This window comes from Cetorhinus maximus, chromosome 3 (genome assembly GCF_964194155.1).
Source record: "Cetorhinus maximus chromosome 3, sCetMax3.hap1.1, whole genome shotgun sequence".
Taxonomy (NCBI): Eukaryota; Metazoa; Chordata; class Chondrichthyes; order Lamniformes; family Cetorhinidae; genus Cetorhinus; species Cetorhinus maximus.
In genome coordinates, this window is record NC_135881.1 from 59,200,501 (window position 1) to 59,216,117 (window position 15,617).

At 38.7% G+C, this 15,617-nt stretch overlaps 1 protein-coding gene across 4 annotated transcripts in view; it reads right to left on the bottom strand.

The window, feature by feature from the left end:
- Nucleotides 1-1,794: 1,794 nt before the first annotated feature.
- The window catches only part of dbf4 (DBF4-CDC7 kinase regulatory subunit), a 61,898-nt gene continuing 48,075 nt past the window's right edge, over nt 1,795-15,617 (bottom strand). For 2 of the 4 annotated variants that reach the window (XM_078538426.1, XM_078538425.1), the window contains exons 11-13: nt 11,639-11,774; nt 8,217-8,335; nt 1,795-3,096 (exon numbers count right to left, since the gene is read on the bottom strand). In XM_078538426.1, the coding sequence (XP_078394552.1) occupies nt 1,920-3,096; nt 8,217-8,335; nt 11,639-11,774 (1,432 nt within the window). In that variant the 3' untranslated portion in view covers nt 1,795-1,919. Of the gene's footprint in view, nt 3,097-8,216; nt 8,336-11,638; nt 11,796-15,617 lie in introns of all 4 variants that reach the window. The other 2 variants (XM_078538424.1, XM_078538423.1) reach the window with 1 other exon arrangement.

Below are 15,617 nucleotides of genomic sequence, written 5' to 3' on the forward strand. Positions count from 1 at the left end.
AATAAAATGTTAACATTTTCTCTTTCCATCACTTTGTCTTGTGGTATAAAATTCCATAGAACCCATGCTAAATAATTTCAGTTTCTACAGATTTCGGGAAATTGGTGAAAATGGCTAACAAGGGGGAAGATGATGCTAGGCTTTCTGAAAGTAGATTTGAAATCCATCCTTTACAATAGATACCCAATGCTTTAAATATATATTTAAACGTGGGTAGGAGTCCTGCTGGTCACTTACCTATTTAATTGTTCAAGGAAGTGAAAACTTTTAGCATTAGTTTTAAAAGATCTAATATTTTATTCTAATTTAGAAGGAACAGGAGACTAAAATGTTTAATATAACCATTTCAAGAACTCAGTTATATTAAGTAAATAGTAAGTAGATAAATCAAATGTAATACAATACTGCTGGTAAATAGAGTACACCTTTCAACAGATGTCAGACGACAATTACGCTTGGTTGCCCATTGTTTTAGCTGCACAAACTGGCATTTGTGCTATAGCACGTTTTAATCTGGTTGAAGCAACAGCTAAAATAATTTTGAAATACCTTGAATTTTTGTTACATCCTCATGGATGTTTCTATTAAAGCCTTAGGAATTTACTACAAAAGTAAAATATTGCAGATGCTGGAAATCTGAAATAAAAAAGCAAAAAATGCTGCAGAAGTTCAGCAGGTCAGGCAGCACCTGTGGAGAGAAACAGAGTTAACATTTCAGGTTGAGTGACCTTTCATCAGCTGAAAGGTTAACTCTGTTTCTCTCCATAGCTGCTGCCTGATCTGCTGAGCTTTTCTAGCATTTTCTTTTTATATAGGAATTTGCTACTCTGGCTCTGGAATTGAACAGCGCCATGCAAAATACTTAGGAAACCTAAAGTAGACTTAAAATCCAGATTGACGTAAGGGAAACTTCAGTTTATTTAAACTAATACACTTAAAGCCTGAGGTTAGAGCATTAAAAGTTATTTCCATCTGCTACAATCTCATCCTCTTGTCTTTTTTTCCTCTCCTTTTACTCAGTTTCTCACTTTACCCTTGATGGGGTAAAGTTACATGAGCTCTGGTGGCTCAGTTAATTTTTCATGCATTTAAACTGAGTATTAGCAGGCTACTGGACTGTGCAGGGCTGCACTGCCAAATGAGATACAGTTCACTCATATTTATCAGTAAGTTACCTGTATAGTAACCAGGAGGGACTCTGGCAGATTTTGTTCTCCTTCCCCTGGCAGAGAGGCCCAATTAATACCTGAGGTGAGATTTGGTAATTCAGAATGGGAACCAAACTGGGAATCTTCTAGCCTCTGGAGCTCAGTGCTTACACATTGCTGTCTAGGCCCTAAACTCTGAAATGTCCTCCCTAAAATCCTCCATCTCTCTGCCTTCTAAGAAGCCCCTGTGGTCACTCATCCTAATATCCCCTTTTGAGGCTCAGCTTCAAATTTTGTCTAATAATGCTCCTTGGCACATTTTACTATGTTAAGAGTTGGCATATAAATGTAAGTTATGATTGATCATTGTCCTCTTCATGCTATTTTGTGCAGGATTAGATGGTAGTTATTTTCTTATTTATTTTAAGTGCTCACAAATGAGAGATATTAGCACTGGGAAAGGGATCAATCCCCATTTTAAGGATCCAGTGTCAGCATTAATATTCCGAGGTCAGATACAGAGTAAAGGTGGCTCCACTCCAACTATGTCTCTCAGCTCTCACTCGAAGAACACCACCATACAATGTTCTTAAAGCAGCAGATAGACAGCATTTAATTTTCATTCTCAAACCTAATAATCACATTAAAGTGATCAATTTGAAAAAAAAAAACTGTAACCAGACTGGGCCTATAGTGAAACAGAAACAGAAATAAAATTCCAGTCCTTTCATGTCATGTTCTTTAAACAAATATTGTCAATTAAGCATTACACTAGAAACCAAGGAACGATGACAATGATGATGTTTGAGCAAACAGTGACAGGATATTCTCTGGCTGATCATTATCCCACATCTCTGACATTTTCTGTGAAGATAGATCTGTAAAACCTGAAAACTCTGAACCACTATCTTCACTAGTTTGAAATAACTCCAGCAAATTTTTCAACGGTAAGCTGGGAGCCTCACTTTCCTCTGTCAAACATCTTTCCTTTGTGAGCATACTTATTTCCATCCTGTGATCCTGAGCCTTCTTTTTATTTCTTCCATATACAGCAGAAAATCTCACTTTCCTGTGTAGTTTCATACAGGGTGAAGAAGTAAATACAGTTTGAGGAATTGGACTCAATTCAGTGTTTTTGTGTGCAGTGATATTAAACAAAGGTGTTATTATTTCAGGCATCAATTCTTCACTCTTGCTTTTGCCAAAAACCATTTGTGTCTGTAGAGGGCTGCATGGATTTTCAAGAGCAGCTGCTGCAGTATCAGGTGCATTATGATCAGTTACCCTAGAATGTTTGGGAACATGAAGGATTGTATTTTCCTGTTCTTTGCGCTTCTGTTGTAAATTATTCTTTGAAAACGTACATAGCCTAGTTTTGCTTTCGTCACTGTCAGAACATACAGTAGTATCTGGCTGTGGCCTACTTCCACACATGTCCTCATCAAATAGATGCTTACGTGATGATTCTTCAGCAAAAGAATGAGATCTTTCAACTGGCAATCTTCCAATATGACGCAACTGTTCTGATGTGCAGACCTTTGAAATTATGGAAGTACGTTCCTCTCCTTGGCACAAAGATAAACTATGCAGAGTTGTGTCTTTTTTTGGATTTCCAAAATTAATTACGCCTTCTCCACTGGACTTGTTATTAACAAAAGTGGATAAAAGTAGCATTTCAGAAATGCTAACATGACTTGGTGTAGACAAAGGCAACATCTGGCTAGGTGAGTTCAGGGTGCCTGAAGATACAATTTCTTTTCCTTGAAAAGACAAACTACTTGGTTTATTTTCCCATCCACTGACACGTTCATTATTCTTTATGCTCCACATTACTGCAGATCTGTTTCCTTCCACGTGCTCTTTAGGTGGTCTTCGAACTTCTTCATGCATTCCTTCAATACTTATCTTGGTAAACTCATGAGTGTTTACACCAATACTGCACTTTGTCCTAAATATAAACAAAGACCTTTAATTAAAATTAGGAGATTTCAATTTTCCAATTCCTTTATTATTTAGCAGCAAATTAAATATTCATAAGAAGTGGCAAGATGTGGATTTATAACCAAATCAGTAACCAAAGTTACTGATCTCTGCTATGCCAGTGTGAAAGACACACAGGGAAGGAAGGGTAAGTATTTAACTAATTTTAGGATGGAGGGGAAGACCAGTGGAATGGAGGACGATGCATCAGGTTTATTTCAGAGTGGTAAATTCACAATGGGAGGAAGATGTCTGTTAGCTTTAATAGTGCTTGGTTTGGAAGGCCCATAAAGAATATGTGAAAAATGATATTCCATAAAAAAATGACAGAGATTACAATTTATGAAAAGCTTACTTTTGATAATCGTCTTCATAATTTGTGAAATGCATAATTTCATTTAAAAAGCTAGGTAGGTTTTCAGATAAATAATGGTTGAACTAAGTTTCCACTGTCAAATACTCTTTTTGGCATAAACAAGATACCCAATTATGAATACTTGGATACCACTGAACATAATGGCTTATTGTTGTTTGGTAGTACAGAACATGAGTATTGCTGAAAAAAGGGGCATGTCAAAGCTTTTCATCTTTGCTCATCAGGACACTTCGCAAGAATACCAATTTAAGGGGAAAATAACAATGCTGTACGTGAAGAGAGGTGCTGATGGAGAACTCAAATGAGTAATTTGGTATATGAATTTCAGTGCCAGTATGATGCTAGATATGTAGGCTATTGTCGCGGAAATCGGAGTGAACACTCAGACCCAAGAGGTTTGTCTCGGAAGCCTTTATTAATCGTGAAATCACGAAGAGCCCAGTAGCATACAAGATAGCTAGCTGACACTCTGAGGAAGCATCAGAGCACACACGTATTTATAGTAGAAGTTGTACATATCAAAGAGCTTGAAGGTGATAAGGCTGTCTAACTTTCAATGATCAATTACATTGAGAATCACTGTCACACAATTAGTCTATTCTAAGTTTATGACTACACAGGATATTGGGGGAAGCTCACGTAGTAATAAAAGTGAGACAGAGAATAGATGACCGTTGCTTGATCCTGGGGGCAGACATCCCGTCTCAAGGACTCCAGGAAGCCTGCCCATGACACTCCCCCTTTTCCCCTCCTGCTCAATTAGCTGGCAGCTGCAGGTGTGCCTGCTAGAACAAAAGAGGGAACTGTGCTGTAGTATTCCACCATGGTGCTAACGAGAGAGGGAACTGTGCTGTAGTATTCCACTATGGTGCTAACTGTTTAACCCTTAGTTGACCTGTAGATGTATTTTATTCTTCCACAGCTATACATTCTAAAGACTAGCAGATCGTATCAAACAGCATGTCCCTTCTGCTGTTCGCAACAGGCAAGGTACAGACTGTACCCAACCAGCCCATGCTTGTAAAACTCAAAACACAGTGTCCAACATTAGGTGTGATTCCATGATTGGACAACATTTGCTAAATAACCCTCCATGTGCTAAAGATTACACTGACAATTTAAGATAGTCAGTCAGGCTCGCAGTGTGGTGCATTTGCATGTACTGGAATCCACATATATTAATACACAGGGCCTTGTTCTTTGCAGACAGAAAGAATATGTTCACACATTGCGCCTGTTTCAGCTAAACAAAATAAGTAATAACCATTCGCTGGCTCATTCCCCAGGATAATGTCTTGACCAACCAGAGTCACTGCCTGGTTTAAATTTCAAACAATGCTTGGCAGTTAACTGTCAGTCACCATTAACTGGTGCATTCTCCATGGCAAATCCTCTACTAGAGTCCACTTGCCAAACAATCAGCACTCTCTTCTCATTCAGTATAAATATGTTGTTTCCCCTGACATTGGTATTTTCTTGCGAATTGTCCTGATGAGTGCAAGGTGAAAAGCTTCAACAAAAAAGTATTTTTTTGGCAATACTCTTCTAATCTGTTTTTAAATTCCTGGCTAATTTACTCTCATATTCTATTCTTTCCCCTTTTCGCAACTTTTTGGTGGCCCTTTGCTGTTTTCTAAAATATTCCCGATCCTCAGACTTAAACCTATTGTTTACAACATTGCCTCTTCTTTTAATCCTTATTCTCCTTAGTAGGCCATGGATGTTCTTCCTTGCTAAGTTTTTGTTTTTTTAATGAAATGCATTTTTGTTGAACATTTTGAATTGTTTCTTTAAATATTTCCCATTGTTTATTTACCGCCATGCCTTTTAATCTATTTACCCAATCAACTTTAGCCAGCTCTCCCCTCATACCTATGTAATTGGCTTTAAGTTTAAGGTTCTTAAGTATGACATTTTCAAACTTCATATGGAATTCAGTTGCACTATAATCACTACTTCCCAGTGGGTCTTTTACAATGAGATTACTAAATTAACTCTGCCGAAAGTAGGGTCGAAGAGGAAGTTTTAAAACACAGGCTAAGTAGGAATGAGGCAATGAGGTTAGGGATGGAGTTCCAGATAGCAGAGCCAAGTTTCTTACAGGTTGCAGCATTGATATGAAGTAGAAGTATGGAGAAGTCCAGTGACAGTGTTCTGAAGAGCATGCCCTCGGACTCAAAGCTGCAGAAGGTTGCAGAGTTATGATCAGGCAAGACCCACACCAACATAGTTGACACTTAATTGCCCTGTGAATAGTTTAGCCAACTACTCAGTTTGAATCGAAACAGTGCAGCAGTTCAAGAAGGCAGCTCAGAATCACCTCTTCTGGGCAATTAGGAATCAGCAATAATATGGGCTTTTACCAGTGATGCCCACATACAGAGAATTATTTTTTAAAAAAGATCATTAAGGTAATATAAATAACAGCGATACACAAAATCTGAAGGTAACAAAGGTGTGGATAAAGTATGTAATGGCTCGGATTAAAGTAACAGCAAAGGTGGATAATATTGCGGTCTTGGAAGGGTATGTCATAGATTAAATCTTAGCTATCGGTTGAATAAAATGCAGAGGCTGTGTATTGGCTGGTTTAGCCAAGTTAATACCTGGAGAAGAGGCGTTAATGGCAAGGGTACAATGTTTTGATAGCAGCCAAATACAGAGTCTAGTCAATTTTCTGACTCATCCACAAGAAGCTGTTGGGAGATGGGTGACGTCAGAAACATTTGGAAATTGACCCCATGCCTAAAGGCCATCTTGAAGAGCGGTTAACATATAAATGAGGAAGAGGCCACGAATGGAACTTTTGGAGTAAGCCCTAGTCTTCAGTCTCAACTCCATTCAGGTCCTAATTTTCAATGACTTTACATTTTGTCTCCCATCAAGTCTCCCTGCTACCTGTTCTTTCTTTGATGAGACTCATGTTAGCGCAGCATTTGTTCCTTTACTCTCTAAAGAGCCATGGGGCATTGTCTATACTACAGGAACTACATAAATATAAGCAATGACCATTTGGGCCAGAGAAGGAGCCATTTCTGGTGATATACAGGTTGCATTGGGGCAAGTAGGAATGCAACCACAAGGGCTGTCCAGCTGGGAGGTGGTGTGAAAAGGTGTTGAGGTTAGCCATGTTGTGGCGTGACAGAAGGATAGTGTGCCAAAGCCACAATTTCAAATGAGATCTGATAAATTAAATCCACTAGATAACCTTTAATTTTGTTTTAAATCCAATTAATAAAGAATTTTAAAAAAGCTCCAAATATGATTGATAATAGTGTATTTGCTATTCAGAAATATCCTCAGCAATAGAAAACAGTAATAGAAAATAGTAATAGCAAAGGGAAAAAAGTTCTACTGGGAGTAGTGACCCTCTGGAAATTCTGTTTCTTTTTCTGATATGACATATATATTTTATAAATAATTGGAGAGCACTTCTTGCCATTTTACAAATTGGTCATTAGTATTCAAGGAATCTGCACAAATAAAGGATGAAGAAACAGCAAATGATCTTAATAGGATGTAGGCTAAGGGATGTATACCGTAGCGGGCCAAAAATGCCTGGATATACATCAGCAAAGGCAGAAGAGGACGAAGATTTAGGTCTGATCATTGGCCACTACTCGCTAAAAATATCCAGGCACTGCAAGAGTAACAGGATTAATCCAACACTGACGAAAAATCAAAACAGATCCTATTTCAAAAAACCTGAAGCATTGCGAACTGAGGAGGATAGTTATAGACTTCAAGAGGAAATAGACAGTCAGGTCAAATAGGCAGACATGTGGCAGATGAAATTTAACACAGAGAAGGGCAAAGTTATACATTTTGGTGGAAGAATGAGGAATAGCATAAACAATTCTAAAGGGGATGCAAGAAAAGCAAGACCTGGAGTGGGGTTTGGGGGGTGGGGGGGGGGGGTGTTAAATGTACACAAATTGTTGAAGGTGGCAGGGTAGGTTGAGAAAGAGGTTAAAAAATCATTCTTTTCTGGGATTTTTAGACAGAGAGTACAAAGCAAGGAAGTTATGATGAACATTTACAAAATTCTGATTTGTTAGAGTATTGTCCGCATTGCACTTTAGGAAGGATGGAAAGGCTTTAGAGAAGGTGCAGAAAATATATACAAGAATGATTCCAGAGATGAAGGACTTCAGGTACTTGGATAAATTGGTGAAGCTGAGGTTGTTCTCCTTAAGGAGGAGGAGATTTGATACAGATGTTCAAAATCATGAGAGGTCTAGACAGTGTACTTAGGGAGATGTTGGCGGAAGGGTCAGGAACCAGAGGACATCAATTTAAAATAATTGGCTGAAGAATCAAAGGCGACATGCAACAAGTGGTTGCGACCTGAAAAGGTGGTGGAGGCTGATTCAATTCTGACTTTCAAAAGGGAACTGAATAAGCACCTGAAAGGAAAAAAAACGTTGCAGGGTTCGGCGGAAAGGACAGGACAGTGGGGCTAGCCAAGTTTCTCTTGCAGAAATCCGGAACGGACTCAATTGGTCAAATAGCTTCCTTCTGTGTTGTAACCATTCTGTGATTTTACAAGGCAGTAAGAACACATTTGCAAGAGCATGTGCAATCCTCTATACAAAAAAAGGATGCATTTGAAAAATTAGAAAAACATGATTAAGATTGAAGCCACCTTTAAGAATATGATTGACATTAATACCATACTTTCAAGTAATTTAGTGGAAAATTAATATTTTTACCTTTTCATCTTATCCCTCTGGAATTCAACAAAGTCATAATCAAACCGGGAAATTATTTTATCCACAACATTAAATTCTGTACTCTCCGAAAACTTCTTATGATGTTCACTTTTCAGATGCTGAAAAAAATGCACAGAAAAATCATGGTAAAAGCAAACTACTGCAGATGCTGGAAATATGAAATAAAAACAGGAAGTGCTGGAAACACTCAGCAACTCTGGCAGCATCAGTGAAGAGAGAAACAGAGTTAATGTTTCAGGTCAAATAAAACTTGTTCAGAACCGAAGGAAAGTAGATATGTGATGGGTATTATGCCATTGAAAAGCTGGGAGAGGTGGAGGGGGACAGTGCGGTTGGGGAGGAACAACAAAAGGTAAGGTCTGGAATAGGACAGAGGGTGGGAGAGATTCGGGAAGCTGACTCTGGGTTTGCCGAGGTGCTGTCATGGAGAAAGCAACAGGGAACTATCAGCTCCCCAAGTTCCCGACTTGCAAAGCTGCACCCTTTCCTCCTCTAGAATAAATTGTCGTGATTGTTTGAAGTTTAGCATTCTTGTGTTTGTCTTGATGAGTGCATGATGAAAAGCTTCGGTAACATGTCTCTCTTTTCAGCAATATTCAAATTCTGTACTACCAAGCAAGTGATTCCAATATTTCTTAAGATACAGACTTTTGAGTATTGCTGAAAAAAGACAGATATGTTGTTGAAGCTTTTTGCCTGGAACTCATCAGGACAGATGCAAGACTGCCAAATTTCAAAGGGAGGAACAATTTATACTGCATGAGAAAAGGGTGCTGATTGGTTGGCAAGTCTACTTTGATTGGTTGAGACATTGTCATGAGAATGCACCAGGGAACTATTGTCCACCATGCTTTTGTTCAATTCAAAAAAAGTGCAATACCTGGAGATGTTCTTTTTGCCTGCAGAGGACAGGTCCCTGTGTGGCAAATGTAGGTGAGGTATTTTGCAAGCCCGACTGAATTTTAAATTCGTCATTAGTGTAATTCTTAGCACACTCAGGATTGTTCAGTAAGTGCCATCCAATTGCGGAATCACATCTAATGTTAGACATAATGTTTTGGTTTTGCAAGCATGGGCTGGTTGAGTATGGTCAGTACTCTGCCTATTGTGAACAGCCAAGAGTCATGTTGTTTGATAAGATCTGACAGTCGTTGGGATGTACAGCCAATGTACCTGGCATCGCGCATACTACGTACTCATTTGTGAGGTGGACAGAAGTCTTTCTGGTTTTACAGCAACATCCCATTCGTGGAAAATACCACTCTTGCTACTACCTTACCTTTCCAGGGTAATTTGAGATAGACCGGGCACTTTTCAGGTCCAAAAGTGGCTGCCTTAGGTCCATTCCTGAGTATGCATAATACACAGCTAGCAATGATCTGATCAGGGTAACCTGCAGTTTAGCTTTGATGCGCCCTATGGTGAGCAAATAGCTTGGGCTCCATTTGCAAGATTGCCGATAAGGTCAATTTTATAGTGCGTGGGGTTGCAGGAATCCCAATACTGGCCAGTGAAGGTAACTCTTTCAGAGTTAAAACAATAAACTAAATTAACACAATAAGGGCTTGCAGCAGACAGCAGTAGGGAACCCTTTAACGGATTTCTCAACTAGCACATAGAGGAAATGGAGCCCATTAGATTGCTCCATTTCAAAGGTGAATTTGAGTGCAGGATGGACCACATTAAGATGTGTAAAGAAATTCTAACATGCAGCCATACATTCAAATATAGCAAACATTTAATCTATTTATCGGAAAGATGTAAGGGGTAGGAGGTTAAGGGTCATTCTTTCGAAAGCAGGTTTCATGTGGAAGCCAACAAAAATGTTAGTGACAACTGGGCTGAGAGGGGATCCCATGGCAACACCAACTCTTTGGGCATACACTGTGTCATTAAAGCTGAACTCAATTGTGCAAGTTGCTAAGTTCATAAATCCAATTAATGCAGATACAGAAAATAATGGTGCATCTAGATTGCCATGACATAGTGACGCACATTAGTGAATAGGCTCACAATGTTGAACAAGCACATAGACATAGTATTGCTATTGATATTCAGGTTGTGTATAGTCTTCGCAAAGGCGAAGGAGTCCTTCACCATGTCTGTGGAAAACTCACTCAGAACTGGTTGTGGTGACTCACTCAACCATCTGGCCAATTCATGTTGTGCAGAACATGTCATAGATAAGATAGGGCGAAATGGGACATCACTTTTATGTCTTGAGCAGCCCAGACATATGTGGATGTAGTGAACCATGAGGACGAATCCTATCATATACGCCAAAAAGCAGCTTGTTACTTTTAACAAGTAATTTCCTCACGCCTTAATGTACTCTATTGCATGCTCAAATTCACCTTTGAAATGCAGCAGCCTAACGGGCACCCATTCCTCGACATGTTAGTGGAGAAATCCCTAATGAGTTCTCTATTGTTTACTGCAAGCCTACCTTCACTGGTCAATATACGCGTTGGGATTCCTACAGCACCACGTGTTGTAAGATTGGCCTTATTGACAATATTGAAAATAGGGCCTGAATCTTTTGCTCATCGTGCAAGCTTGATGCCAAAATAGGATGCATCAAAGCTATCCTGCAGGATAATGGCTATCCCAATTAGATCTGTATTACCAAGTAAATACAGATTTTTCTTCTGTCTCAAATAATTTATTAAATTTCACATCATCTTCCTGTGCCTTGTTACTTCTATAGCAAATTGCTTTGGAGGTGATGGTTAAGAAGTGAGCTGAGTTTTCATATTTAGATTAGTACTACATCTTTAACACAAGGTATAATCGAAGAGCAAAATTAACCTACTCAGCTTTTCTGGTTCCCTTCAGTGGCCAAGTTGAATACAAACAGATGACTGGTTTTGAGCAGGCATTTGGTAGTTTTACCTATTTATCACCAAGAATTGACTAAAGGGATTTTGTTAAAATGCTATATATAACCATTATAGCAGATCTGCTTTTTTGCCATTATTTAATTACCACACTATTTTTGACACTTCTAAAGATGATGCGTAAAAAAGTTTTAACTTAGTTTTTAACCTTTGTTTCCACTTTTAACGTGTTCACTCTCCTTTTTCCAGGAATTATTTAACAAGTACCTATCCCGCTGAAACAAAAACAGAATCACCTGGAAAAACTCAGCAGGTCTGGCAGCATCGGCGGAGAAGAAAAGAGTTGACGTTTCGAGGCCTCATGACCCTTCAACAGAACTCAGTCTTTTCTTCTCCGCCGATGCTGCCAGACCTGCTGAGTTTTTCCAGGTAATTCTGTTTTTGTTTTGGATTTCCAGCATCCGCAGTAGTTTTTTGTTCTTATCCTGCTGATGCTAATCTATTATAATACAAGTAGTGCAAGGTATACAAAATTAATGAAAATAGTTTGGAGTTAACACTTACAATTTTTAAATCTTCATACTTCATCATGCAGCATTCACAGTAACCCTTCTTTTTCTTCTCTTTCAAAGTTTCCATGATTTTTGTATCCATTTTGCAGTTTTTTTCACTGAACGCCATTTTGTGGCCTTTACTTTTGCTTCCAAACAAATAAAAATAACTAAATGTGACAAGGAGTTTGTGTCATATTTTCAAATAATAAAAGACTTACTTTTACATTTTTGAACACATTCTGGCAGTTATTTAAAATATAGGTATTTCTAACCACTTTTGCAAGTCACAGAGATTATACTTCATGAGATATTGTTTCCGAGAATACCTCTTGACATCTATCTGCTTAGGTACCATTTTATTAAATTTGGTTAGTTATACATTGCTGTCAGCATCACATTTTGGGTTTCTCCACAAAATATTTTCTTGGTTTCTGCTTCATCTCCAGTAAGCAGATTTTGCATCTATACGAACGTACAAATTAGGAAGAGTAGGCCACTCAGCCCCTCGAGCCTGATGTGCCATTCAATAATGACATGGCTGATCTAATAATTTTAACCTCAACTTCACATTCCTGCCTACCCCGATAACCTTTAATAATAGCTTCTAACATTTTACCTATGTCAGATGCTAAGCTAACTAGCCCATAGTTTCCTGCTTTCTGTCTCCCTGCCTTTTGGAAAATAGCTAATGTAACTCCTTTATTCAAATCTAATGGAACTTTCCCCAAATTTAATAAATTTTGGAAAATTAAAATCAATGTATCAAGTATTTCACCAGCCACTTCTTTTAAGACGCTAGGATGAAAGCCATCAGGACCAGGGTACTTGTCCACACAATTTACAATCACCAGGGAAGTGGTGCTTTGCAATCTTCCTGAGTTCCTCCTTCCCTCCCTTCCATTTCCTGATTTACAGCCATTCTGGGATGTTACTTGTATCCTCTATAGTGAAGACCGATACAAAATGTGTGTGTTCAATTCAACTGCCATCTCTTTATTTTCCATTATAACTCCCCAGACTCACTTTCTATAGGACCAATGCTCTGTTTTCGAACTCTCTTCTTTTTAAAATACCTATAGAGACTCTTACTATCTGCCTTTATATTTCTAGCTAGCTTTCTCTTATACAGTAATTTTTCCTTCCTTATCAATTTTTTGCCATTCTTTGCTGTTTTTTTTAATATTCTGTCCAATCTTTTGACCTACCACCCATCTTTGTGCAATTATATGCTTTTTAAGTTTGATACTATCTTTAACTTTTTTAGTTAACCATGGATGGTGGGTCCGCCCCTTGGAATTTTTCTTTCTCATTGGAATGCATCAATTCTGTGTACTCTGAAATATCCCCTTAAATGTCTGCCACTACATACCTATTGACCTAGCCCTTAGCCTAAATTGCCAGTTCATTTTAGCCAGCTCTGCTTTCATGCCCTCATAATTACCCTTATTTAAGTTTAAAATTTAAGTTTAAGTTTATCATTTCCCATATTAATACCTTCCTTTCTTCTCTTGTCTCTATTCTTTGATATATCACATCTGCCCACATTTGATCCCTTGCCCCCAATATTTAGTTTAAAACCCTCTCTACTTCCCTAGTTATGCAGTTCACAAGAATACAGCACGGTTCAGGTATGGAACGTCCCAACGGTACAGCCCCCACTTTCCCCAGTACTGGTGCCAGTGCCCCTGAAACTGGAACTCACTTCTCCCACACCAGTCTTTGAGCCATGTACCCTATGCCAATTTGCACATGGCTCAGGTAATAATCCAGAAATTATAACCTTTGAGGTTCTGCTTTTTAATTTAGTGCCTAGCTCCTCATATTCACTATGCAGAGCATCTTTCTTAGTTCTACCTATGTCACTGGTACCTACTTGGGCAACGACATTTGGATCCTCCCCCTCCCACTACAAATTCTCCTCCAGCCCTGAGCAGATGTCCTGAACCCTGGCACCGGTCAGGCAACACTGCCGTCTGGACTCTCACTTTGCTGCACAGAACAGTGTCAATTCCCCTCACTATACTGTCCCCTACTACCACTACATTCCTTTTTGCTTGAATGGCTTCCTGTAGCACAGTGCCATGGTCAGTTTGCTCATCCACCTCACAGCCCTCACTCTCATCCAAACAAGCTGAGAGAACCTCAAACCTAATAAACAATTGTAGAGGCTGTCAATCCTGCACTCTGGGTCCCCTTACCTGCCTCACTCACAGTCACACCCTCCTGTCCCTGACCAAATCAGAAGACCCTATTCTAAGTGGTGTCAATGCCACCTGGTGCAAAGCATCCAGGTAATTTTCTCCCTCCCTGATGTGCCACAGTGTCTGCAGCTCAGCCTCAAGCTCAATAACTCCGAGGCGAAGCTCCTCAAGCCGCAAACACTTACGGCGGATGTGTTTGTCCTTAATCATACCTTGATCCAGGAGCTTCCACATGCTGCAACCTTGACACGTCACCTGTCCTGCCATCCTTAATGTGTTTTAATTAATTACCTAAGTATATTATTCATCTATTCATGTTGCTTTTTTATATATTTCATTAACTTTACCACCAGTTTGTACACCATTTTAAACCTTGGGACTGGAGCAGACCGTAACCACTTACCAAGCAGCTAGCTACTTTCCCTGTAGTAGAGTAAGAACCAATTCCTACAGGGTGAGAAAGGTAGAAAAAGCAAGAGAAAACAAACACCTCCTCCCCCAACCCATCTCCCTAAGATAATGTCCCATTTCCTGACCAATATCTCACTAAGTGGCAGTGAGACCCAGAGGCCTCAAGAGTACCCCTCTGTAGGAATAACACTCTCAACTAGACAGTTTATTTGAATAAAACAGTTAAGTATGCAATATAAAAGTGTCAAACATTTTACTTCTCGCTCCACGTAAAATGGAAATGCTCTTCATTTTCTATCTTTGCATAAATTAAAACAGAAGTCTAGCTCTTTAGCTATGAAACATACTACAGTTTCAACACTCACTTAATCTCTCTGCTGGTGAACACAATTTTAAACACAAAATTTCCCTGCTGAAAGCTGAAGCTGAGCATTTAACTGGCAGCACCTTTTGAAGCCATATTGAAATAAAGACTACTTTTTCCTTTTCAATATTGAATGTATGACTATAGCAAGCATGACCTTAAGACTACCTTTAAGCAATCTGAATCTTGTAAAACCTGCCAGCCCACCTGATGGTTGAGCTCAAATTTTCCTTTGATCCAATATCCTGAATATTTTAAATTTAACTCCTCATATGCAGTTTCCAGCAATAAAAATGTTAAAAATTCGAACAGGTAAAAATTCATCCATTAATTTTTATGTCACAATGAGCGATGTTATTGTAAATGGCAGCTACATTTGTATCGGAAAATATTTTTATTTGTTTTGCCTTTAGAATCAAGGGAAGACCCAAATCACATCCATGTGGGGTACAACTCTAATTCACTGTAGTCTATTTAACACTCAACTCTGTAGCAAAAAAACTACTAGCAGGCTTATTGTTAAACTTCTTATAGCCAGCTGGTGAAGGAGATCAGAAGTCAGTCTTTACACAGTTTTATATTAATTCACAAATTGAAACATTACTAATGTCTAGTTCCTAACTCTACAACCCACTATCACCGTCAATAAGTATCTCGTGATACTCTTTTTGAGCAAACTAAAAACAATTAATGAACTGTCCCAATTGTCTCTCTATATGTACACAATATATCCTCTCTATATATCCAATGAGTGACCCCCACCTAAATACACTTTAATTTATACAATTAACAGATTATCTGGCAGCCTTCACCCAAGTCATTCTAAAGCCAATCATGATCAGAAGACCAGAAACTCCAGCGTAACAAATTGCCATACAGACAGGACAGAAGAGTTTTTTTGTTTTCAAAATTTCAAGTAAGTTAATCTGCAATAACTATAAATCTACTATTTGACTTCAATGATGCTCAATAATGTATTAATATGCTCAACATTCAATAAAACTCTATTGTAG